Source organism: Protopterus annectens, chromosome 7.part0 (assembly GCF_019279795.1).
Source record: "Protopterus annectens isolate FY-2018-M chromosome 7.part0, PAN1.0, whole genome shotgun sequence".
NCBI lineage: Eukaryota > Metazoa > Chordata > Ceratodontiformes > Protopteridae > Protopterus > Protopterus annectens.
The window spans coordinates 1,644,427,136-1,644,453,568 of NC_056739.1; the positions used below are offsets into that span (position 1 = coordinate 1,644,427,136).

General features: G+C 40.2%; 1 protein-coding gene across 3 annotated transcripts in view; it reads right to left on the reverse strand.

Annotated features, from left to right (window-relative positions):
* Positions 1-26,433, reverse strand: part of DAG1 (dystroglycan 1) — a 709,594-nt gene that overhangs the window by 299,906 nt on the left and 383,255 nt on the right. For all 3 annotated transcript variants that reach the window (XM_044078177.1, XM_044078178.1, XM_044078179.1), the window contains exon 2: positions 22,209-22,702. In XM_044078177.1, coding sequence (XP_043934112.1) covers positions 22,209-22,526 — 318 coding nt within the window. In that variant the 5' untranslated portion in view covers positions 22,527-22,702. The remainder of the gene's footprint in view (positions 1-22,208; positions 22,703-26,433) is intronic.

Below are 26,433 nucleotides of genomic sequence, written 5' to 3' on the forward strand. Positions count from 1 at the left end.
ACATATGTAGCTGTCAAAAGAAAAGGGAGGGCTTTTTGATAATTCTTAATCCAACAAGTTCTCATATTCTAGTGAGAACTTCCTAAATTTGGACAGATGGACTACACCCCCACCAAAAAGATGAAGATGTTTTCACATCTCAGAGAACATGCTGCCAGTTTCCAAAATAACGGAAGACGTCTGACTACAAAAAAAAAAGGCATCATGTAAAGGTTGAGCTAGTTTTCCTTTTAAGTATATAATGGACAGGAAATGGGAGGACTGTGCAGTAGGTGGTTAAATCTAATAATATAGGACAACATATTAAGCATAGCATACCTGCTTCTTTTTTCCAGTGTACTCCAGTATTCAACAGTGTAGAAAGTTTGAAAAGAGACAAGAAAAGCATACTCTACTGCTCTGTTTATGGTAAATGGATTCTAGATTCCCTATGGCAGATTTACCAGAGGGTGGCAGGTAAATTAACTCCTACCACTCAAATTTCCCCTTTGACCAAACAACAGTTTTTATTCAGCTTGGCTGCATGGATCCTAAAAAGCAATTGGGCTGAGAGAACCTGCTCCTTGTCAGCTGATCCTGGCAGCCCTAACTGAATTCAGGAGCCACTTTTCAAGTCTGAATCAGAAGTTACTGACTGCACTGTAAACATCTGTGGTAGTGCAGTCCTCTTTGAAGTTCAAGCTGATTTGATGGCTTCCCTTTTGCTGCTGAATGATTTAAGGACATGGAGTAGCAAAATAAATTGTGAATTTTCATTTAAAGCATGCGTACTATGGAGGAGGGAGGGTTGTCAACTTAGTTTGCTTTAGGACTGCACTCAACTGTCCATGAGTTCACAGAATTACTTTGGTTGTTACCTTACATTTTTGGTTTGCTTCTCATAAGATTTATGGTTTTCTGGCGAGTCAGTAAAGATTTGTAGTTACTAAATAATATCAAATGTTTTGAGTTTCAGACTTCAAATCCTTCAGAAACTTTTTATTTAAATGTCTGTCTCGTTTTTTTTTTTTTTTTTTTTAGCTAAACCATCACCCACTTAATTTTTAGCTTTGTCACAGATTCTTGAGCTAAGAGGTTAGAGGGTGCAAGCGATTACACTACATTGTTCTGAAAACAATGAGCTAGAATACACTTTTGGGCCATTATGTTTTTATTCTTTCATTTGATCACAAGCAGATATCTTAGGTGCATATAGTCATACATGACTGATGGTCAAGCCTGTGCATGCATGTAGTGGGCGTTTCGATTAACTATTCCCACTTCTGTTTCATAGTTTTACCCGTTCCTCAGAAATGTCATTTTCTGGCAAATTGTTGTGAACTGCAATCACAAAATAGTGACATACATGAGTTTCAGACTTCCTCTCATTCAGAAACTGTAAGCTAACATAAAACCTATTTTTTAAACAATAAGACCAATACTTAACACCTGTCCCTGATTTTGTGTCTTTGTCCTTAATTCTTAAGATGTTGAGAGGTCAGAGGGACTAGCAATTTATGAATTTATTTAATTGTACACCAGAGGTGTACATTGCTGTACAAGTAGTGTGTGTGTGTGTGTGTGGGGGGTGTTTGCATCTTATACTAGGCCTGGCTTGTCAGGAGCAGTGTTGGTGTGAAGTTAACCACCAGTTTTATCTGTAGAGATACACAATATTGGTGGGCAGCCACACTCAAAACTCTTCTAGAAAATAGTTTAAAAAAAAAAGTCAAAAATAAGGCAGAAGATGCATCACAGAGTATCCATACGCTCAGACCTTCTGGGGGTCTGGCGACAACCACACTTCTAACTGTGTAACAGATTTTGGCATAGGCTTAATTGGAAGGGCTTATATTCAAACTTCTGCTCGAGGCCTCATCTTCTGCTCATGGGTGTGCACAGAAGTTTGTTGTACCTTATTTGGGGACTACAGCCAGTTTAGTCACTAGTTTTTAACCTTCCTTACAATTAGACCTCAGAGGTTTGCTGAGAAGGTTGCTTGAGCTTGCCTGGAGGCAGTGTACTCTCTAGGAGCAACATGTTGGAATACAATACAGTGATTACTATTGTTGGTTGACTTTATTTACAATCAGAAGTTAGACATATACAGGTAGATTGTCTTTCAGGAATAGGGGTGAGGAGGTAGCAGAGCATACATGTCGGAAAGCATTATGTTTAAATGTGTTACTGTTAAATTTTTTTTGTTCACTTTTAACCCAGTTTGACATCAGAGAGGCACACAGAAGATGCATGTTTTTTGGGGGAGGGGTGAGGCAGGATGCTGTATTTATGTATGACCACAACAACTTGAGATAAATGATTGTAACCATTTTTTTATCCCAATCTACTACTAGAAAGATGCAGAGGAATGGACTGTCATTTTCTGAAAGGTAGGGAAGCAATTACTACTTCCATGTATGCTTTTTGCATCCTTGTAAGCATTTGTCGGCTCAGTTTTATTGGGAAATAGTTTTGAACATTTGGCCTTCGGCACAACTTATTTCTTGCTTGAAAGAAAACAAGACTGAATTTCTTTCCTTAGTTAAGATTTTTGTTCACACTGCCCTTTGTCCAAAAAGTTAGTAAAAAAATCTAAAATGCACATCAGAATATCTAAAACCCTACAGCTCCTGGGGGTTTTAGTGGCTCCCAGACCCCAGGCTTGAGCATTCCCTTAGTGCAGTCTTGGACAATCAATGAAAGGAACATAAGCAAGAATTGCTATAATGGGCTAAACGGAATAACTAGTAATATCGAACCCTACTGTAACAGCTGTATGAAATTTACTTGCACTCCGCAGCTCACTGTTCACAGTTTATTATGTGCATTTTTAAATGTGTGGAACATGAAAAGAAATGAAGGGGTGAATGTACCAAGAAGTGGGACTATGCAGTACTGAATGATGACGGACATTCATGTTTTGTCAGCAGTAGCTCCCCCGTCTGTATCTGCTCTCGATCCACCACTGCTTCCTATCCTGTTACAGCACATTGAATGCACAGCTCATCACTCTTTTTGAATCCATAGGTTCATATACTCCAGTAGAATAAATTAAGAAACATTTTGTCTGCAGGAAAAAAAAAGTTTAGAAAATGTGCAAAAATGAGTCTGTCCAGGCCTAAATAGACACATTTACTTCTGCATTAAAAGCAGCCAGCTGATCTTACTGGGTTTTATTAATACGTTATTTCTACCAGTAGACCCTTATTTTACCAACGGATGCCACTGCCAGGGTCAATGCATTCGCTGGTGGTCTCAAGCACACTTGGCGAACAAGCCACATAGCCTAACACACCAGGCAACATGATGCTTCCACTCCCATGGTTTAACATACTGTCAGTAAAAAATACCGCCAACTTAACTGCCATTAAAGTGACTGATTAACTCCTCACTACTCATTAATACAGAAGTCATGGCACTGCATTCTAGTACCTTGCAATTTAGCCACTGGGTGATCTTTTTTGAAATATATCAAAACAATAAATGGACATTTTAAGTGTTTAACCACAGCTGTCACAATCAGATCCAAGTGATGAACTGAGAAGAAAAAGGAAAAAGAGAGGTTTTCACCACTCCCAGTGGAATTAATTATGAATCTTTTGATTGCAGGAGAAAGGTTAAAAAATGACAGCACAAGACAGCCACCAAACTGCATTATTAATAAGACCCAGTAAGTAGACGCAATTCTGAAGCAGACACTTGACAGCAGTGCAGAGGGGCACCTGGGAAACAAGCCTACTGAATATTATGCATCATGTGACACTGTTGCTCCCTGCTATAGTCTCAGTGCAGTCTGTTATGAAAAAAGGAAAGTTTTTTTCTGTGCTGCATTTGGATGTGTGCCTTGATATGGATTACATACAACAGAAAGCTAAATATCATTCACCTTCATACAACACTCAGTCTTACAGTGTGCAGACTATAAAAACTAGAGGCTTTGCAGTCTGGCAAAGGGGTACAGTCTGTTACTAAAAAATGTTTGCACAGCAATGTATCTGTCATAAACACTGTGACTTTTTGTTTAAACTTGAAGATGCTCTTTGTGTGTTCATTTCAAAAGAAACACATTGTCACTTCAAGTTTCACGTACACTTCTCTGCATGCACTTCAGAAAACAGTTCTCTGTGACATTTACCTGGTAAAAAAAAATCCCCTTGCAATATGCATCCTGCTGTAATGCCAATCACTCAGACTCACTATATGTGGAAGTAGTTACATATGAAAACTGAAAAAGTACAGTTTTGTACCTACCATAAATGTAGATGTTCGAAGATCCACATTGCTGCAGTCCTAACACTTGGGGGTAGTCCGCTGTCCCAGTCGGCCCGAATACCAAAGTATATGGCTGACGTCGGTCAAGGCGCATTAGTCTGACGTCAGGACGTCAGGGTACAAATGCGCATGACCGACGTCATATCCTCAGTCTTTTCTTGCCCCAGATGTCAGAAGACCCTAAAAAGATAAGGCCAAAACCAAAAAACACCAAACACTCCTGCACCAAATATATATACAATATATACAAATTTACAAGAGTATAACCCCACCCACACAACCACCCCTAAACACAGAGGGAAGGAGGGAGGTAAATTGGACTGCAGCAATGTGGATCTTCGAACATCTACATTTATGGTAGGTACAAAACTGTACTATGTTCTTCATTCCACATTGCTGCAGTCCTAACACTTGGGTAGAATCCCAAAGCAGAGGTAAGGGAGGCTGGCAAATCATAAGGAAGCAGGAGCTGACAACATGCCCTGCAAAATAGCCGTGGCAAAACCAGCCCTAGATTTAGAGTAGAGAGGAAGGTGGTAATGCTTAGAGAAAGTATGCACTGAACTCCAAGAAGCTGCCTCAAAATATCCTTAGTTGCCACCCCTTAGAAATGCTGTTGAAGTGGCAGTAGCCCTAGTGGAATGAGGCCTAATCCCAGCTGGAATCTCCTTGCCATGATGGGAATAACAAAATGCAATGCAAAACCCAATCCACTTAGAAATAGTTTGTTTTGACACAGGCTTGCCCTGAGAACTCAAAGCAAAAGAAACAAACAACTGCTGAGACTGCCTAAAATCCTTAGTCCTGCTTAAATAATAGCAACTGCCTGTGTACATCTAAAGTGTGCAAAATCTTTTCCCCTTATTTTGGGGATCTGCATAAAAAGTAGGCAAATGAATAGTTTGGTTTAAGGCCACACTAGAAACCACCTTAGGCATAAAGTAAGGATTAGTGCGTAATGATTCCCTATCCTTATGGAAAATCAAAAAGGCTCAACCGCCATAAGGGCCTGCAATTCAGAAACCCTTCTTGCAGAAGTAATGGCCAACAAAAAGCAGTCTTCCATGACAAGTATTTCAACTCAGCAGTAAGGCTCAAAAGGTTGTAGAGTAAGTTTCTCCAACACAAAATTGAGATCCCAAGCAGGAGTAGGAGCTCTCATTGGGGTCTTATATTCTTTGCCCCTCTAAGAAATTGCTTGAACAAAGGATGAGAAAACAATGGTGGGTCACAATCATAGTGAGCTGAAATTGCTGCAGCATGAATCTTAATGGAAGAGAAAGACAAACCTTTGTCCAATAACTCAGTAAGATATTGAAGAGCCACACTCAAACTAGGCTCAGAAATCTCCAAATTCTTTGCTGCACTCCAAAATAAAAATCTCTTCCATTTTTCGTACACTTTCCTTGTACTAGGTCTTCTGGCTTCCATAATCACATTCAAAACTTGTTGAGGAAGTTGAGACCTGCTATGTTTCAAAACAGAATATGCCAGGCTGTTAGATGAAGAGAGTGAAGCTTGACACTGAGTAGATGACCTTCCCTCTGAGACAATAGGTGTGGAATCAAAGGTAAAGGCCATGGAGGCTTCCTTACCAGACTCCTCAGTAATGGGTACCAGTGTTGCGAGGCCAATCTGGAGCTATTAAAATCATCCTTGGCTTGTCTTGTCTGACCTTTAGGAGTACCTTTGGGAGAAGAGGCAGAGGTGGAAAGGCATACACATGAAGCTTTTTCCAACTGAAAGAAAGAGCATCCACTTTCCAAGCTGTGTGATGAAACCTTTTTGTGCAAAACTTTGGCAGCTGGTGGTTTAGTGGAGAAGCGAACAGATCTATGTCTGGAGTTCCCCATGACACTGTCAATTTCCGAAATACATGAAGATCCAGTTTCCACTCGTGGGGATCCATGATTTGCCTGCTTAACACATCTGCTAAGGAGTTCTGTGCTCCCGGCAAAAACCTTGCCTGAAGAGTTAGTTGCAAGCTGAGCGCAGTCTCCCATAAAATCATTGCTTGCCTGCATAGAGGGTAAGAATGTGTTCCCCCTTGCTTGTTGATGTACCACATGACAGCTGAGTTGTCTGTTAGAATCAACACCTGCCCTGGAAGAAGTAACTCCTTGAAAGCCATTAATGCAAACTGGACTGCTAACATCTCCTTCATGTTGATATGTAGATGCTGTAGTCTGGCAGGCCACTTGTCTTGTATCCACTTTCCATTCAGATGAGCTCCCCAAGCTATGTCTGAGGCATCTGTCGTTAGAATCTGACTCGCCTCTGGCGGGTCACAGAGAGTCCCTTGTTTAGGTGACATTCCTGAGCCCACCACAAAATTCCTTTTGAATGCAAGGTATTATTTGAATGACAGTGTCCAAATCCTGGCAGTGCTGTGTCCATACATTTTGAGATACCATTGCAGCTTCCTCATATGCAGTTTGGCATTGGGAAGCACCAGAATACAAGATGCCATGAACCCTAAGGCTTGAAGGACTGTCCTTGCAGTCAGCCCGGACTGAAGAGATAGTTGATGGAAGTAAAGGGATAGATTCTTTTGTTTGTCCGGGTTAAAAAGGCCATCTGGGTTGCTGTATTCAGTCTCACACCCAGAAAGCACATGTCTTGAGAGGGTACTAGACTGGACTTTATTTCGTTCACAGAATACCCCAGGCATCTTAGCACTGCTATCACATATTCCAAATGCTGTAAAAGGTCTTCCTTTTCTTAAGCCAGAATCAGGCAGTCGTCCAAGTAAGGATAGATTTGTATTCCTTTTAGCCTGAAGTAAGCTATCACTGGAGCCAGAACCTTTGTGAATACTCTGGGCGCAGTAGATAAGCCAAAGGGCAATGCAGAGAACTGATAATGGAAATTCCCAGCTCGGCGCAGATACTTCCTGCAACTTAGTCTGATAGGTACATGAAGGTAAGCCTCCTTGAGATCTAAAGTTACCATCCAGTGATCTTTGCCCAGCAGAGGTAAAAGCTGTTGTAGCGTCAACATTTTGAACTTGGGAATGTCCAGATAAGTGTTGAGGATAGATAAATCCAAAATTGGTCTCCACGTGTTCCCCTTCTTTGGTACTAGAAACAGGCGAGAATAAAATCCTAGGCCCCTTTCTGGCACAGGAACCGGCTGAATGGCCCCTATTTGGAGTAACAGAGAAATTTGCTTGTGAGCCTCTTTTCTTCGTAGAGGAGGAATGTCTGGCATGCCTTTGAAAGGAGGCAAGGTATGGAAATAAAACCTGTAACCGTGGTGAATGATATCCAATACCCATCTGTCTTGGGTAATTAAACTCCAATTTTCTTTGAAAAGTGCCAGCCTTCCTCCCAAAGGTGCTGCCAGACGAGAAAGCACTGGCAGCTGAAAAGGCAGGTCATTGGGTCTGCTTACGAAAGGACTGACCCCTGCCCTTACCAGAAGACTGAGCAGGTGAACTCCCTGTTCTAGGCCTAAAAGAACCTTGAGCTCTGCCCCTACCACGTCTAGACCTACCCCTAGACTGGGAATCATAAGCAGGATATGTCCATCCCTTAGTAGGCCAATTTCTACTAAACTTGGAGGCTGAACCTGCAAAAATCTTTAACAGTCTGCATAGACTTAGCCTTGTCCTCCATTTTCTTTAAAACTGCTTCCACAGGCGAACCAAACAACCGTCAGACTGTAGCGGACATCCAAAATCCTTGTCTTAACATGCTCAGCTAAATTCTGATCCCTCAGCCAGGCGTGCCTCGAAGAACAGAACCAGTGGCAGCCACCCTCGAAGAGGCCTGCACAACATCAAAACCACATTGCAAGGAATGCTTACCCACCTGTTCAGACACATGAACTAAATCTTGCAACTCTTTACACTCAATACCTTCCGCCAGAGCATCCACCTTAGACTTCAATTGTGAAAGGAGATAATTCTGATATTTTAACATGTGGAACTGGCAATTCAAAGCCCTCATGGCTAAAGTGGAAGAAGTATACACCTTCTTTCCCCATCTATCCAAAGCCCTTGCCTCTTTATCAGGAGGAACAGGATTTTTAACAACAGAAGCCTTAACACCTTTAGGCCCCTGAGAAACAGTTTCTGGGTCTGCCCTAGGACTCTTAAAAGATACTTATGAGCTTCAGGCACCCTATAATACCTATCTGGTTTAACTGGGGCAGGAGGCAAAGAATCAGGGTTCAGGAAGCCTCTGCAAAAACATCTTCCACCACATCCAGAACAGGAGGTATAGCTAAAGGCCTGTGCTGGGGTAAAACAAAAATTCCTAAGCCTCTTCCTGGAATCAGAGAAATCTTGACCTTCCCATTTAAAATGCTCCCTCATGGAATGAAGAGTCTCTGAAAAGAAAAATCCTCAGGAGGAAAGCCGAGAAGGAGTAGAATCATCCACATCAGAATCAGAATAAGGAGGATAATCCTGCAAGTCTTCAGCCGAAGACTCAGAAGCCTCGAACACTGCTCAAAACTCTCAAGCTCCGGTTCCACCCTAGGCCTCTTATCAGGAGGGGGCATAGAACCTCTAATCATAGTAATCAAATCTTCTGCCATTTTAAGCATATGTTTCTTAGGCAAAGATCCTGAAGAACTAGGAGAGACCCCCACTGAAGTTAAACCTGGCCTGCCTCTCAAAGAAGCCTTGGAAACAGAAGGGAGGCCTAACCACCTTAGGAAGAGGGAGAACAGCCACCTGAGAAGCCCTTCAGCCTGGCCTACCTCCTGAGAGGACACATCTTGTAACAGTAAAGTCTCTCCCTGAGACTCCAAAGAAACTTCTGGCAGAACCTCCGGCTCCACTGAGCCTTCTATAGAACCGTCCGGGACTGGCGGTTCTTCCAACCTGAACTTTGCTGCTTTGTCCTTGCGCTTTTTGGGAGCGGGCGTCGGAGCATCCGGCGGCATTTTATAATTACAACGCTTCCTAAAACTAACCTGGCACAGTCTAACCTTCTCTTAATAGTCGTTTGTTAAATCTAGCACAAGGCGACATCCAACAACGTCGTGCTCAGGCCCTAAACAAGGTATACACATGGTATGGTAAACCCTATGAAGTATCTGTTTCCCACATGAAATACAGTTATTCACATTTTCTGACATCCGGTTAAATACTGAGGCAAGAAAAACCAAAATATTCTAGCCAGTACTTAGCCAACTTTGATTCGGTCTGAAACTCCGACTTCAGAAAATTTCAGAACGCCAACCTGCACTCGCAAAACTGCTTCTGCATCGGACCATGCGGCAAAAAAGACTGGGGATATGACGTCGGTCATGCGCATTTGTACCATGACGTCCTGACGTCAGACTAATGCGCCTTGACCGACGTCAGCCATATACTTTGGTATTCGGGCCGACTGAGACAGCGGACTACCCCCAAGTGTTAGGACTGCAGCAATGTGGAATGAAGAACATCGTGCTGTTTGCTGAAACTATAGATGTATTTCTACAGCTATACTCCATGCCCAACACTTTGTTGCCTGCAGTCTTCTTGTATAGTGATAACAGAAACTCAGTCATAGCAAAGCTGCACTTAAACAAGTATGCATGTTACACATCAGCATTAAATGCTTTTTCGCTGATGTCTTTTATACATCCATTTTATTTTTGCTTCACATTTCAATATTATGATTTATTTATTCACACTGGCCCATGACATGGCTAAATATCTCATATGCACATCACCTTTGCTTTACTTCAGAATATTCTCAACAGTGTTAAACATAATTGGTTCTTCTTCTTCTTTCGGCTTTTCCAAGTTAGGGGTTGCCACAGTGGAACTCCAATCCGCTAATGATTGGCAGCAGATTTTTACGGTGCCGAGGTGCCAGCTCAACGCCCAACCATCAACGAAGGCATGCCCATTTACACATGTCTTTTGAACACCACTCGACTGCGGGGAGGACATGCAGACTCCACACGGAAGGTGCTCCAGCCGAGAATCGAATGGGAGAACCTCTTGCTGTGAGGCGACAATGCTACCATTGCACCACCGCGGCTTAACATTAAACATAATTGGTATACCTACAGCTTGTACACATTTCACCTGTTCATTCGTATGACATAAATTATCCATTTCTTTTGTTACTTTGGTATTTCAGTACCTTTCACCAGAAAGTAAAATCATTCACACAAGAGCAGTGTAACAGTCACTGACTCAAGAAACACAACTTTATGCATTCTAACTAGTTACACTTGTTCATTCCAAGCTTCACACTATATACAACAGAGTCGATTATCCGAACATTGATCATCAGAAACGTCAATTATCTGAACACAGCCTTCCAAAGTTTTTGTGTAGGAAAAATCATAAACTCTTTATATGTAAATGTTATATATATTCACTTGTGTGTGTTTTTGAGCTTTTAGCCCACTTGTGTAAAAATATTCTTTATTGTCCGCTGGAATCACTGAATGGTTGAAAAGCATGCAGAAAAAACAAAATTTTTGCAGTTTTTTATCCAGTTCAATGTATGTTTGATTATCCGAGCAGTTTGATTATCCAAACTACCCTAGGTCCCAATTAGTTCAGATAATCGACTTTCTACAGTAACTTAAATCAGAAATGTCAAATCTCCACAGTCTACAAACTACTAGCTGTTTACAATATTTTGGTTAAAAGCTAATGCTGATGTTATTTGTGATTTTCAGTAAACAATTCCAGTGCTTTTTTAATAAACATTTTATTTAGTTCCAGTATAGCAAGAAACTATGAACTGCAAATAAATATATATATATATATATATATATATATATATATATATATATATATGAGTAACAATGAAGCGGTCTTCGCTTCAAGCATTTAGAGAGCACAAGTTAATTAAGCAGCCAAACTCAGAATTATGCAACAGACCCCCTAGTGGCCTTAGCTCATATTGCACCCAGCTTGCAATAATTGTCACTTCACAGCATGTTCAATATATTGATTTTTTATGAAGTATTCAGAATACATTTACTTTTTTCTGTGCTAACAGCAGAAGTGCGTGCAATGAATTAAAGTACTGCATATGAGTTAAGGAGCTTTTCTTTTTTTTATGTGAGTGCAGAAATCTACTACTTGGGTACCAGTAACTCAAGACTAACGCATCACTGCCGAACATTTAGACCAGCACTCTGAAAATAATGAGTTGCCAAAGAACAGCTCAGCACATCCTTGAAGGGTGTGCAGTATTACCTTCAAATGAGCTATGCTCTCCTGTTTTTCATAGCCATAAATATTTTTTTCAAAACTACGACACAGCTTCCTTTCTTCTACCACAGTCTCACAAAAGGTACTGTACATTTCAAAGCAATACTCTTGAAATTAATATTCCTAGGCAAGAGAGTTTTTGATCCATTTTTGTATACCAATTCCAGGACAAGCAAAAAGAATCCAAAATGTTAAATGGAGGTACTGAGAAATTAAGAAATATAAAATTTTTATCAGATTATTAAAATAAATTACCCAAATATGCAGCATGGACAATTCAGAATTGTCAGTGCAATCCAGTGACTTGAAGGAATGTCATACAATACTAATATTTCACTATGAAATCAAATTTATAAGGAAACAACACTCAGCACATTTATTATTATATAAAAACATTCTTTGCACTGCACTAGTGAACACCTAGATAATTAATCCCTTCAACTGTGACAAACTTGTTGACTCTTCTGACAACTAAACTTTAGACTGGCTTTGACACACATTACAGAAATTAAAAATAAAAACACATCATTACCACTACAGTCGCACCTCAGACAAGAATCAAAGTTTCTTTCTTGCAAGTGCCACAAACACAAACTTGTTATGCCAGTGTAAAGAAAAACAAATCACTGCAGAGCAGGTTACAAATCACTGTTAGAAAATGCATAACAAAAAATGCTGCTTGCTCTGTGAGCTCCATATGAAATCACAGGTACAAAAATGCTAGTATCACTGCTGGCTGGCCTATAAATGGTAGAAGAAAAACAACTAACCATAACTGCAGGTACAGAACTGTGCTACACAGTTAATTCAATCATTTGCAAGGCCATAGTGAACATTGCATGTGAAACGGTAAGCGACCCTCTAAATTCCTGCCTGGAATTCAGACGCAGTTATCACAGAAATGTCTTTTGTAAAAAATAGCACGTCACTTTGGGGAAAGCTGTATATTCTTGTGAATCAAAACATAAAATAGATGTTGTATCATTCAAAGAAATGATTGTGGACCCCTAAACTGCAAAACAGAACTAAAACTAACTTAAATCATTAAAATAATATTTCCTATACCAAACACAGGCCGAGGCAAATTATTACTCTAAAGGAAAAGGTGAAAAATGCACACAATAAGACCAACACCATCAAACACAATAGCATATCCCACAAGAGAAGCCAAATGAAAGGTGGCAAAATCCGAGTAATATCTTCTTCTTCTTTTGGCTTTTCCCAGTTAGGGGTCGCCACAGCAGATCACCTGTCCGCTCATGATTGGCAGTGGAGTTTTATGGTGTTGAGTTGCCAGCCTGGCGCCCAACCTTCCACAGAAGGCACACCCATACAAGCACTCATGCCTAGGGCCAATTTTGAGTGTCCAATCCACCTACAGCATGTCTTTGGGATGTGGGAGGAAACCGGAGCACCTGGAGAAAACCCACTCGACCACAGGGAGGACATGCAGACTCCGCACAGAAGGTACCCCAGCTGAGGATCGAACCAGAGAACCTCTTGCTGTGAGGTGACAACGCTAACCACTGCACCACCGTGGCCGGCCAGCAAAATCCGACCAGATTGTACGCATTTGTGAAATAAACTGTTTATATTACTCGGCAAAATCCAAGTAATATAAACAGTTTATTTCACAAATGCATACAATGTGGTCGAGTGCTTTTCATCCAAAGACTAATGTGTAAGGTCTTCATCGGACCTTATTAATCTACTACTTCCTTGTATTACGTTACATTACTTAGCTTAAAATACCTTGTAACCACATGACAGTTGTGTTGTCTGCATCTGTCTCTGCTAACATCCTTCATGTTTGATGTTCCTTGAACTGCGATCTGTGGCAGAGCCACTTGTCTTGTATTGGAGGTCCATTTAGATGAGCTCCTGGCCAAGTGTCTTGTATCATCTGTTTATAAAATCTGTTCATACACTCTGGCGCATAAGAAAGTCCCTTGTTTAGGTGACATTCTGAGCCCACCAGAGGAAGAATCTTTAGTGGCGAGTATTATTTGGTGTGATGTCATTTTGAAGGCAAGGTATTATTTGGAATTTTGAGATACCATTGCGAAAGCTTTGTCATATATAGTTTTTGTTTGGGAAGCTTGCAATCTAAAGATGCCATGAACATAATGCTTGAAGATGGAACACAAGATGCCTTGCGGACTGATGTGAAAAGATGATCTTGCAGTCAAAAGCGACTCTTTGTTGTCGGGGTTAAAAGGCCAAAGTGGCTGCTGTATTCTGTCTCACACCCAGAAAGCACACATGTCTTGAGAGGGTACTAGACTGGCACCCATTTAGATTCACAGAATACCCTAGGCATCTTAGCACTGCTGTAACTATATTCCAGATGCTGGCAAAGGTGTTCTTTTATGACAAACCAAGTGAGCCTGTAGAAGGAGTTCTTGGGATAAATTTGAATGCCTTGAAGCCTGAAATAATACTTCCTGGCCTTGAAACCTGAAATACAGATCACAGAGCAGTGAATAAGCCAAAGGGCAGTGCAGAGAACTGATAATGAAAATCTCCAGTATTGATAATGGTCTTTCTGCAACAAGAGATCCGCAATGAAGGTAAGCTTCCTTTTTATCAAAGTTACCATCCAGTGATCCTTGCCCAGCCAAGGTACCATTGCTGTTGCCGTCAACATCTTGAACTTGGGAATGTCCAGATAAGTGTTGAGGATTTGGTAATAGGAATTAGTCTCCACGTGTTCCTTCTTCTGTACTAGGATTGGGTTCCTGTTCCGAAGTCCCTTTCTGGCAGGGGACTGGCTGAATGGCCTATCTGGAGCAACTGAGACTGGCTGAATAGCCCTATCTTTTAGCTTTTGGAGGAGGAACAGAGCCTCTGCCTTTGAATTGGGAGGAACATGGAATCAAAATCTGTACCGTGATGTTGTGTGGAAATAAAATCTGTACTTGAGTGATTAAATCCCAATTTTCTTTGAGTCCAGAGGGATTTGATCCCAAAGGAGCTTGAGACAATCTTCCGAAAGGAAGGATGAAAGGCCTCACATTGGTTCTGAAAGCAGGACTGACCCCTGCCCTCACCAGAAGTCTGACCTTGTGCTCTGCTGTCTGATCTAGGCCCCTCATGAACTGACTGCCCTGCCCCTAAAGCGTCTAGAGTCCACCTAGACTGGGACCCATAAGCAGGATATGTCCACCCCTTAGCAGGCCAATTTCTACTAAACTTGGTAGCAGGCCTGCAAAAACTTTAACAGTCTGCATGAACAAAAAAAATCTCCATTTTCTTACAAACTGCTTCTGGTAGGTCCATTTTAAAAATGACTCACAGGCACATCCAAAATAACATCTCCTGATAAAGGGAAACCAAAACCTGGTCTCAGCCATGCAAGAGCTAATTCTGATCATTCACAGTAGCAGCCACCCTAGGAGGCTTGAGACAGCATCAAAATATACACACTGCAAAGAATGCTTACCCGCTGACTGGAAACATGAACCAAATCCAGCAATTCTTTACACTCAACACCCAACTAAGCCAAAGCATCCACCTTAGATTTCAATTGATTCCACCCTTAATTCCATGAAAGGAGCATATGAAATTGACCAATGTATGGAAATTTATACATACTTCTTCCTCATGGCTAGGAGTGAAGAAGTATATACTTTCTTGCCTCTTTATCCATTTTCCCTTGCCTCTTTATCAGAGGAAGCAGAGGCACCTGGAGAAGCCTGAGAAACTTTTCTGGGTCGCCCTGGGACTCTTAAACAAATACTTGGGACTCCTTAAAACAAATTACCTGCTTAACTTAACAGGAGCTTCTATAATACCTGTCAGGTTCAAGAGAAACCAGGGCAAAAGGATCCTCACCACATCAGGAGGAGGAGGAATAGCTAAAAACACAGGCACACACAAAAAATCCCTAATTCCCTAAGCCTGAGGCAGAGTCAAGGTTCCCTAAGCATTTTCTGAGTAGTGCTCCCTCATGGAGTTAGAGTCTCTGAAAATGAAAAATCCTCCAGTCTCTGAAAATGAAGAGTTGGAGGAGGAGACATCAGGAGAATCAGAAAGCAGAGAAACTCTAATCAGAATCCACAGAAATTCTTGGAAATATGTGAACACTGTTCAAAACAATCAAACTCCACACTGTTCCACTGAGGCCTCTTATCAGGTGGGGGCATAGAACCATAGGCTCCTAATCATCATCTCTTCAGCCATTTTAAGCATATGTTTCTTAGGCTTCAGCCCTTTTAAGCACAGGAGCCCTACAGAAGCTGAACTTGGCTACAGAAGCTCCTCTTGGAGCCAGGAAAGGCCTAACTAGGCCAGGAAAGAGAGGGAAAAGAACAGTGGAAAGAAGCCCCCTCAGCCCTGGCCCCCTTCCCCTCAGGGCACATCCTGTTTGGGTAAAGTATCTGCCTGTGCCACTCTAAGAGACTCCTGGCGGAACCTCTGGCTCCCCTGGGCAGAAAACCTCTGTCTCGTCCGGGACTGCGGCCTCCTCACACCTGAACTTCCACTGTTGTCCTCCTTCTTCTTTTTGTCCTTGAAGGCGTGAACAGGCGGCCGGCATAGTATATAATTACAGATAGTCCCCAAACACTAACCTAGCACAAATCAAGCCTCCTCTTAACCAATGCGGCTTATTCTGCTTAACTACAAAGGCGGTAGCAAACAGCAACGTTACTAAGGCCCTCAGCAGGTATACACAATGTATGATAATCCCTGTAATGCGGATAATCCCCTATGCGTATCAGTTATTCCACTTTTCTGACATCGGTTTCTGATACTCTGGGCAAGAAAAACAAAAAAAAACCCCGCGGGGACTACTTAACCAACTCTGTACCGGTCTTCGTCTCCGGTTTGGAGAAACTCTCAGAAAGAACCACCTGCAACGCTCAAAAATGTTCTCTGCATCGGACCATCGCAAAAAAACTGAAAATGACGCCGTCATGCGCGTTAGTAAACCCTGGCGATCGACGCCAGCGTCAAAGGCGCCATGACCGACGTCAGCTTCTCTCTCTGGTATTATTCGGCCTGGGGACGCTGGACTATAATAGTCAGGAGAGCAGAGCAAGGGAAGACGAAGAACATCTGCACTCACAAGATGGGTATGCATTTATATTTCCCTTCAGCAAAGCGGAAGAGAATTGTTGCAGCAAGCTCCTAAATGGTTAGCAGGGTGACTTCTGAAAGTGCCAGTGTGAATGTAACAAACAAATAAATCAAGAAATGATGCAAAGGTATACAGACACACACACACACACACACACACACACACACACACACACACACACACACACACACACACACACACACACACACACACACACACACACACACACTAGAGGTAGCTGACTCCGACAGCATGAAATCCCTCACAATTTTTCCCTAAATGTAATATTTCTGAAACTTTGTTGTTAAACACCTTTTTGATCTACGTCACTGTTAAACACCTTCTTTATCTATGTCAGGGTTTCCATTAAGCTTGTTCCTACTGGTAAATTACTCCATATTGTTAATATCCTTTCCTCATACCAATATTTTAATCAAATTCTTGTTTTTCTTTTTTGTTTTGTTTTGTTTACAACTGCAGTCTTCTCTCATGCCTTCTAAGGTTAAATTGTACTGAAATACAGCAGAAGGCCTATGTAGTCACTCACTCTCTTGGTTATATACAGCTTCAGTCCAAATGTTAGGAAAAACAAATTAATAAAATGAAACCTTCATCAACTCGTGCATACTCTTTTCTATGATAATGTGACAACACTTAAAACAAATAATATCAGTTTGAACTGTATCAGTAATTTTTATGTGCTTATGTTGCACAAGAAGTAGCTAAATTCAGAATTATAAATAGTTGAAGATACATTTTCCTTGAAAACATGTCTTGCCACATGCAGCACATTTGATAATAATGCCATTATTGCAAGAAACAAAGATATGAACCAGTAAACACTTAAGAGCAATTTTCAAATAATGTACATAGTCTTGACTAAAAATATTGTTTCATACCTGCTGCTAAAAGAGAATTAGCTGCATCAGGTAACAGTGGCACATCTAGCTGCCCAGAAGTCTGACAGATGTTAATGAACTTCGGAGCCTCTTTGGACTATCTACAAACCACTGGCAATGGGCCAACAGGACAAGATACCATCTGCCACAAACCAGAGCTGTCACAGTACCTCAAATTATGTGCCAAAATGTCTTATTGTGAGGAGAAAACATGATTTTTTGAGCCATGTATAAAGATCTAGCTTCATTATAACACTAAATATGTTGACTTGTAATTCTACAGGAGTTTTGATCTTCTGGATCCAGCTGCATAGGTTTACAGCTGAAAACAGAGTATATTTATTGATATCGGAAGTAGTACGGACTTATAACAGCAGGACATAGTGTGAGAACAAAATTATCACCAGGGTATCACTTGTATCATATAGTTCAAAGTAAGCTACAAAGCAGAAATATAAAGCATCTGAAAAAAAATCTGTTTATTAATATAACATGCAACTACATCACAGCTAAAACAAAGAAACAAGGAAATACTATGAGAAACTGAATAATGTGGCTGTCACAGCATGTTAGAAAGTGAGAAATGGTATATTATTAACTGTAACACACCCACACCAGATGAGTCGATGTTGCATCAGTGAGTAACCAGTCAGTGACATCACAGAAGGAAGACCCACAATATATCATTATCTTTGATCCATGAAGGGCAAAAACAAGCAGATTTTTTTTAAATAGTGAAACAAAACACATACTAGAAAAGTGCAGGTGTAAACCTTCTGTAGAACTGCATACCACTTGTTCACATACTACCAAATGAAGAGTGACAAAGTCCCAGAACGGACATTTGTGGATCCCCTGCCAACTTGATATTATTTCCAGGACACAGCGAGTGAATAATACAATCTCTCAATTTGAAAAATAACCTTGTATTTCGGGTTATAACAGCTGTGACATTGCTGAATAATGTGTTCCACTCTGTTTAAACTATGACAAAGTAGAACTGTGTTTCTCTCTGTTTAAACTATGACAAAGTAGAAGAGAGTGGCATTTAACAGAAAGCAGATAAAATACTCGCTACATGTATATTTTTATTTTAATTGTTTAACATGCTAGTACCTCCCCCTCCAACCTGCACCCTGGCTGTTTTATGTTCCCATATGTTCTCTAGGGTGAGATATCCTTGGTCTATTATCTCCACTGGGATGAAATCTGTTAAACCAGCCGTGGGAGTTCAGTGCGTCGGGTATTGGAGTTTTCATTTTAAGCCCTACTATCCCCTGCACATGTCCATAATGTCCAAGGGGTTGACGTACAATCAAACTTTGTGAATTATGTCCAAACCTCTGCATGTTCCGTACTCAAATGGCCCTGACATCACTGAGATAGCACCTACTATGTGAAACCAGTCTCCACTGGCACTTAACCTTGGAGAGAGTAGAAACATAACCCTCTCCCCTTCCCCAACAGATGCATACAAGCTAAGTCTTACCACTCCTCTCCTACTTCCTTTCAAAAGTTGCCTAAGCTGGGCCATAGGCAGGGCCTTATTTATGTACACCAACGGAGCCGGAGGAGTTTTCCTTTAATGCAAAAGAGCGACACTTCTGTCTCACATTGCCACATATACTACAGAAACGGCTAATGTCTTTGAATGATACAATATGCGATGCACCATTTACAGCAGGAAAAATAGTCAAATTTTCTGTGTACTTCACATTATAAAACAAACCACAACAGAAGAAAACTGACTACAAAAACATGGTTCCCAAAATGGGGTTTGCAACATGACAAAAAAAAAGCAATCTGAAATATAGATGCCATGCTACTCCAGAATTGTTGCTCTTCAAAAGAGATTACAGTTTCTGTATATGGTACCTTAGTCCTTCGCACAAATAAACAAAATCACATGCCCTGTTGCAATACCTCACTAGGAACCCCTACTTTATTTGTTGGGAATCGCACTAGAAGAGCCACCATCTACAATATCACTGTTCTGAAACATCCTATGATGTGCTGAGGATTGAATGCTGCTTAAGGACAGCACTGCTGAAACTTGCCTTAAGGAGACTCTGCAAAGGTTTAAGTAGCATGCTGCCATACACAATGTATTTTATGTAATAAACCATTAATCACATCCGAAGGGCTGCAAAGATAACCTAAATATACGTCTACCAGAAAATAAGGTATTCAACGTTTACTATTAATGGTTATTTACAACTGTAGCTATGATAAGTTACTTAATTTTCCACAGGTACTCCTTCGAAGAAGCAGGACTTTGTAAAAATCAACATGTGCATTTCAGGCAGTTACAGCAATACCTGAAAGAGCAACAGTAAGTCGTTTTAAAAAGCTTCAGATTTCAAAAACAGCATTTCATTTGACATGCAGTAAACTAAGGTACAATAGTACACCAAGTCCAGTGATCATCTTTTGTTAGCATAAAATAAAAATATATATATTTTTTAGCAAATTCCTCACTTAATACACATGATGGCAAGTAGACAGAGAGAAATGCAACTTTTAGTAAAGAAAAAAATTACCAAGGAAGTGCAATCAAAGTTCCTACAGAATACAAAGACTCTGGGATCATGCGGATATTAAACCTGTTCTAAAACCCAAAGTATTAAACTGGTTAAGGGACATATAACAGAGCTATGCAATCAGTGGCATATCACTGGTTAAAGGGAAATGTTTTTGAACTGACTGATTGATTGATCGACTGATTGATTGATTAACAAGTGTTGGTACCTCTTACACAAAAGAGCTGCTATTGTGAAAAAGCTTGTTTTTAACATTAAAAGTTTTGTGCACTGACATAATCAAACTGAAGTACATAGACCACTTGCAGAGTTCTGTATGGTGTTCTCATTGCAATATAGGCATTCTTTTTGAAGGCATAGTAATGTTGTGAACTGCTGCATACACTAAGGGTGGTGATTTATAATTATTAAAGACCAGTCCACTGAGATGTACTACTAGAAAGCTCTATAGCCCCTTCACACCAACAACGGACTTCAGAGACGATTCATAGATGCAATGCATCAAAGTGATTTCTGACCACCATCACAGCTATGGATGTACTCTCTGTGCCAGATTGGGAAGTGCATTCCTAGCAAAGACATGATCTTATAGTGACAACAGTGTTAAGCATATGCTGCATTGGTCTAGTGTGCTGATTACAAACACGTCCCTGCAATTAAGATCAAAAGCACTGCCAATCCATAACATGAATAACCAATACAAAACAATCTGAGTAGTGTATACACTCTCTTTGCACCAGCCTACATCAGTGCAAAGTGATTCCATTCAGTGCTACTGACCTTCCTGACTGTCCTATCACTGTAGGTGTACCTTTGTGGCTGCCAAGTGATTTTCTTTTGGTTCCTTCCATTTCCGGGCATGAATCCTTGGAGGTCTAGTGGTCCCTGCACTTCTGAAATATGGTGGCCCTTAGATTATACTTAAAGCTCCAGCATTTCTGTCAGTTGTGCATGTTCCTCACCCAATAATATGACCAATGCTATATCTTGCCTTGACCATGACGTGTGAGTGAGCAAGCAACTAACAGAGACCTTAACACATTACTACTATCAGCTACTGAGTGAGCTGTAAAGTAGCTACTGAGTGAGTGGTCAAGTAATCAATGGTAATTTGAAAAGCGGGCAGGCAACCAGAAAAGGATTAATGCCTACATGTGAATAATGGAGTTTGTTTGGTATGCATGCAACACACACACAAAACAAAATAAAAAGATCTTCGTAGGAGGGTGTTTACCTCCCTCTGCTGGTAATTATCCACACTAGGACCATGGCTGCTTTATGACAGTAATTTCTCTAAGTATATGTTATTACATACAGAGCATTTACTAGGCACAGACTGCTTGGCCTTCAGTACCTGTTGTGAGTATTGAGTACTGGTATATCAGGCACAGACTGCCCGGCTTTCCGTAACTGTTGTGAGTACTAAGTACTGGTGTATCAGGGAACCTTGAAAGGCATGGCCACCAGTTCTTAGTCAACTTGTACTTTGTGTCAGCGGTCATCACTCTTACTACAAAATTATTGTTAAATTCCACCATAAATTTTACTGTCCCTTTTTTCCTGTCTTCATCTTTTTCCTCACTGTATGCTACAATGAGGGATGGAATAGGAAAAGTGACCAAAATATAAATATATCCTTCCTCGCGCAATCACAGATTTTCTCAACCTGGTTAAACAGAGATGGGCAATGCTCATACTAATTAAAAAAGGGAGGAGCTTATTCTAAGGTATCTGGGCTTACTTTGATTTATGTTAGTTGTCACCATTAGATAATGTTGCCTTGTAAAAAGTCCATCTCAAGACCGCTAAACATTTTCTCAGTGAATATTTTGCTTAAGTGTATTCTTCGTGCTAAGCTGTCATATTAAGTCTCCCATCTGACAGATATCTCTGAAAGGAAGTAGACAGTGCTACCTGGTGAACTAATGAACCTGGGAGAAAAGGTTACTCAACTCTCAAAAGCAGATTTGCCTAACATTACATTTTTATGCAGCATCAAACCATGACATGATTAATCATTTAAAATGCAAACTTAAATTTAACCCATTATTAATGTAACCAGTGCACTTTTTATGGTGACTGTGTGAAAGACTAATTCTATGAGATAGAATTCAAAACAAGGGAAAAAAATCTGAGCACACACAACAGAGCACAGCACAATATGTTAGCAAACATGGAGCCTCTTTTAACTATACTTTCAATTAAAATATGCCCCCCCCCCCAAAAAAAAACAAAAAATGAAAAAAGAAAACTCTGCTTACCACAGTAACTTCATTAGTGCCATCAGATCGGTTGGATGGGATGGTCATTTGTAATACACGGCCCACAATAGCTGAGCGATCGGGAATACCCATCACAGGCAATGCTGCACTACAAGGCCGTGCTTCTGTCTCTAACACCACAGGCACATGCATGGAGGCCTCTAGCTCACCACCGACTCCCAGCTGCTCCCTGTCTATCAGTATGCTATCGCCAGGGGGCCAGTGAGCCAAAGTTACTGCCAAAAGCAGACCCAGAAGAAAAATAGTCCTTTCCGTCATTGAGAAGCAAAACAGTCCATTTAATCCTAATTTCTTCATCTTCGTGTCACTTCCTTTCCTTCACCAAGCAACGATACACTTTCACAACCTCAGAATCCTCACAGATCCAGAATAAGGTTAGGGCCACACTCCCTTCCTTCAACACCAGCTGGCTTCCCTCAGGTCCAGAACGAGTACATCACCAATAGCTTTTCCTCCTGACTCACGGTAGTAACCTAGAAATCAAGCAGAAACATGCTGTATTCAGCAAGTCTTTCAAAATGACAATTTACATGCAGTGTATGGACTGATTTGTTTAGCAGATGTTTATACCTACAATCAGGAAAAAATGTACAGCTACAGTCAGGAAAGACGTTGCACTTAGTATAGACAAGAGTTTCTTGTCAAACAGCATGGTATTTGGATAAATATCCAGTTTCAGTTATCATCCAGATTTGTCAGTTTCTATTTCTATCAACTTAAAGACAAACTCTAGCACTAGTATTAATCCCACAATCTAACATCATACCATCATATCTAACTTTACAAAACCATTAAATGAAGCTTCAGTCCACATGCCATGGGATACAAGACATCTGTTTACTTTTGTCTCGTAGTCTCATATGTAATAAAATCAATCATGATGAAAATGTATTTACCACAAATGACAAGTAAAAATATGACTTGACTTTTAATTAGCAAACTATACTCATCAGCATCGAAATGCCATTCTGATTAAATAAAATATGTATCTGTAACTCAAAGTTAGAGCTCATAAAGTGGAGGCAGACATCATTTCATCAACTACCTCTTATTCTGCTTATGTCTCATTTTTCAAATGTACGAGTTGACACAGATGAAAGACAAAGTTCCAGTACCAACTTCGTAGCTAGCCTTGTTTTTAAGGCTGCTTGCTGAGGCCAGTGACTTTCTGTACAGAATTCAGCAGTGCTTGGGATTCAGCTCAGTTGACTCTTACCGGAAAGACGATGTGACACAAAAGTTGTAACATCATTTCTCATACACCTTTAGCAAATATATATGCACAAAAACCTTAGATGATTCTAGAAGCTGGGCAATCCTTGTTCTATCACTTTCTCTTCCCTAACCAGTATTACAGCAACTTCTTGATGCCTATATATAGGTTCATAGGTTGGTACTAGGCTATCGGCCCTAGGGCCTATACAAGCCTAGTCATAACAATTCCCTGGTGATTTCTTCCCACAGTATTTACTTCCCTGGACCCCTGTCTAGCAGGGCGACTGATGTGATCCCCGGGTTGTCTGTATTTACATTGCTATCCTTCTCACTAAAGTCAACCTTGGCAGCATGTTTGTGTGCACAACCTGTGTGGCTGACCACCTGAATGAATTTCACATATAAATTAAATCAGAATCGGCTCTTTAGTAAACCAATTCTACTTTACATCTGAAAACAAAACAAAACTAGTTACTGCTCCTATACCTTGTACTACTATTTATGATGGTGTTACTTGTTTGAAATGTATTTTCTTGTTTTTTTTATATTTCTGGGTCAGACTGAAGACATGTTATGATCAAGCCTTATAATTATAATTAAGCATCTCAACAATGCACTGGGTCACATATTACTTTATCGGAACACCTACCTGCTCTGCACCACATGACTAGTATCAATAACGTGTCGTAAATAGATGGAATTTCTGTTTAAAATGCTACCAGTATGCTTGGTTCTAATGAGTAATTTGACGTCTCTTAAAATATTAAATATATCCTTGTTCATACTTAATTTAATTTCCTACCTCACAAGACCGGTGCTAAAATGGCAGATTCAGAAGCACATGGTTCTGGATATTCTGTACTTGCGTAGTATTTCACTGGACATGCACAGATGCAACTGGCTTTTTTTGGCAATACAGAAGGAAAGTATCAATACAAAAGCTGCCCTAAAGTTGTTCACTACAAGGGAAGAAAAGAAGAATTCTAAAAAGCTCCCCCCACCAGATATTAGACAACAACAACAGAAAAAAGGAACAAAACGGTCTCCTTTCTTTTTGTTTGGGGGGGGGCTAGCAAACCAACCAGAGGCCTAGCTAAGACTCAAACCACAGGGTAGGACATTAGTTTGCAGTATCATAAAACATGTTAGGATACACAGACAGAGCGTTTGTGAACCATTACTTGTTTTACACAAAAGTATTTCTGGCCAAGTGAGTCTGACACTTTAATAAACAGAAACATATGGAAGTGCAACTAGCCCTCTAAAATCCAACACTGGCGGAGTGACCACAGACAGTCAAGCACTTCTCTTGCTGTGTTCCTTTAAAGCAACTTCATACTATGTACTACTCTGTCTGCTGTCAACAATGTTTTACATAACTATTGCCCAAAATTACACTGTATAATCTTTTCATAGGTCATTACTAGGCTAATGACCCCAGGGGGTCCTTTTTTAAGCCTAACTATGCTACCCAAATGTAACTGAGGTTTTGATACACTAGAGTTATTTTAAGGGGTATATGTAGGCTTGGGCATGGGTGGTCAAGCATTTACAGGCCATCTCTACTAGACACATATGTGCCATACTAGGGATAAATTTCCACTTCCCCATCCACCAGTCCAAGTTACAAATGAAGTGGTTTGGGAAAGAACTCTGCTTCACTGTTATATTACTAGATTGTTTTTCTTGCTTGGTCTTCATTGAAAATGGGGCTTTGTGCCTGGATTGACTATCCCAGTTCATCAAATTTAATAAATAAATATTCTCAATATCACATATCAATAATGACAAAAAAAAAATCTATGCACTACTGTCCGATTTGGCAAACAGTTTCAAAAAATTTTTACTGACACAACATATGAAAGAATATGAAAATCCAGGAGCAGTGTTCTCATCTCCTCTACTCTTCATTAATGAATGTTAAACTTTGGTTATTTAAAAAACTTTCCTTCAACTGAGATTGCCATCGCACCAGCATGTCATCTTTAAGCAAGCCATTTTCAAGAGTAATGAACAAAGATCCTTTTAAATCAATTCCATTTGGCTGCCACATCTGGTAACCTTTGGAATACTCTATGCCTCCATGTCTGGAAATCAGTTCTTGGACATCTACTAAATTCAAATACCAATATAAGGCACACTGTGTGTGTTTGTGTGTGTGTGTGTGTGTGTGTGTGTGTGTGTGTGTGTGTGTGTGTGTGTAAAATATAAATGTATTTTATCATCATTACACAAAATTGCAATGCACAAAAACCCGAATGCCAAAAAACATGCATTAACCTAAAAACACAATCTCTGAAACTAACTTCCAATAAGTAAAAATATACACCACCCAAATCATACATAAAACCTAATGCAAATAGAAACAAATAGTCTTACTGTGCAATCAGTGGAACATCAACACAAATAAGTAAAAAAGAATAATACTGTCAATGTAATGAAACTGTTAGGAAATGGGGTTTTCTAAGGTAAGGAATAGAAATGGAGTCAATGACAGGGATAGGGTTAGCATACATAACCTTACTTGTGTGCTAATCTAACCCTACCTCTAACACAAACTGAAAGCACTACCTTAGCAAGACCCCTTCCCTAACAGTAACAGTACACAAGATACTCTGACAATCACACATATACACGCACAACACTAAACTTATCCTCATAATTATCCCTTACTATAATTCTAAACATGAAACACCCACACATGCACACACTCCCACACCTAATACTGACCCTCTTACTTTATTCCCCTAAATCACCGTTTGGCAGCTCTCGTATTTGGTACATCACTAGCTGAATAAAAAGCCTACACAGTTCGCTTATTCGAGTGAATGAACATTCTACAAAGTTAACTTCAACCACATTTATATGTTTTTTAAAGATATACAAATGTGCATAAGTGTGTGTATATATATATATATATATATATATATATATATATATATATATATATATATATGTATATGTATATGGGTCTAGGATATTTCACCGA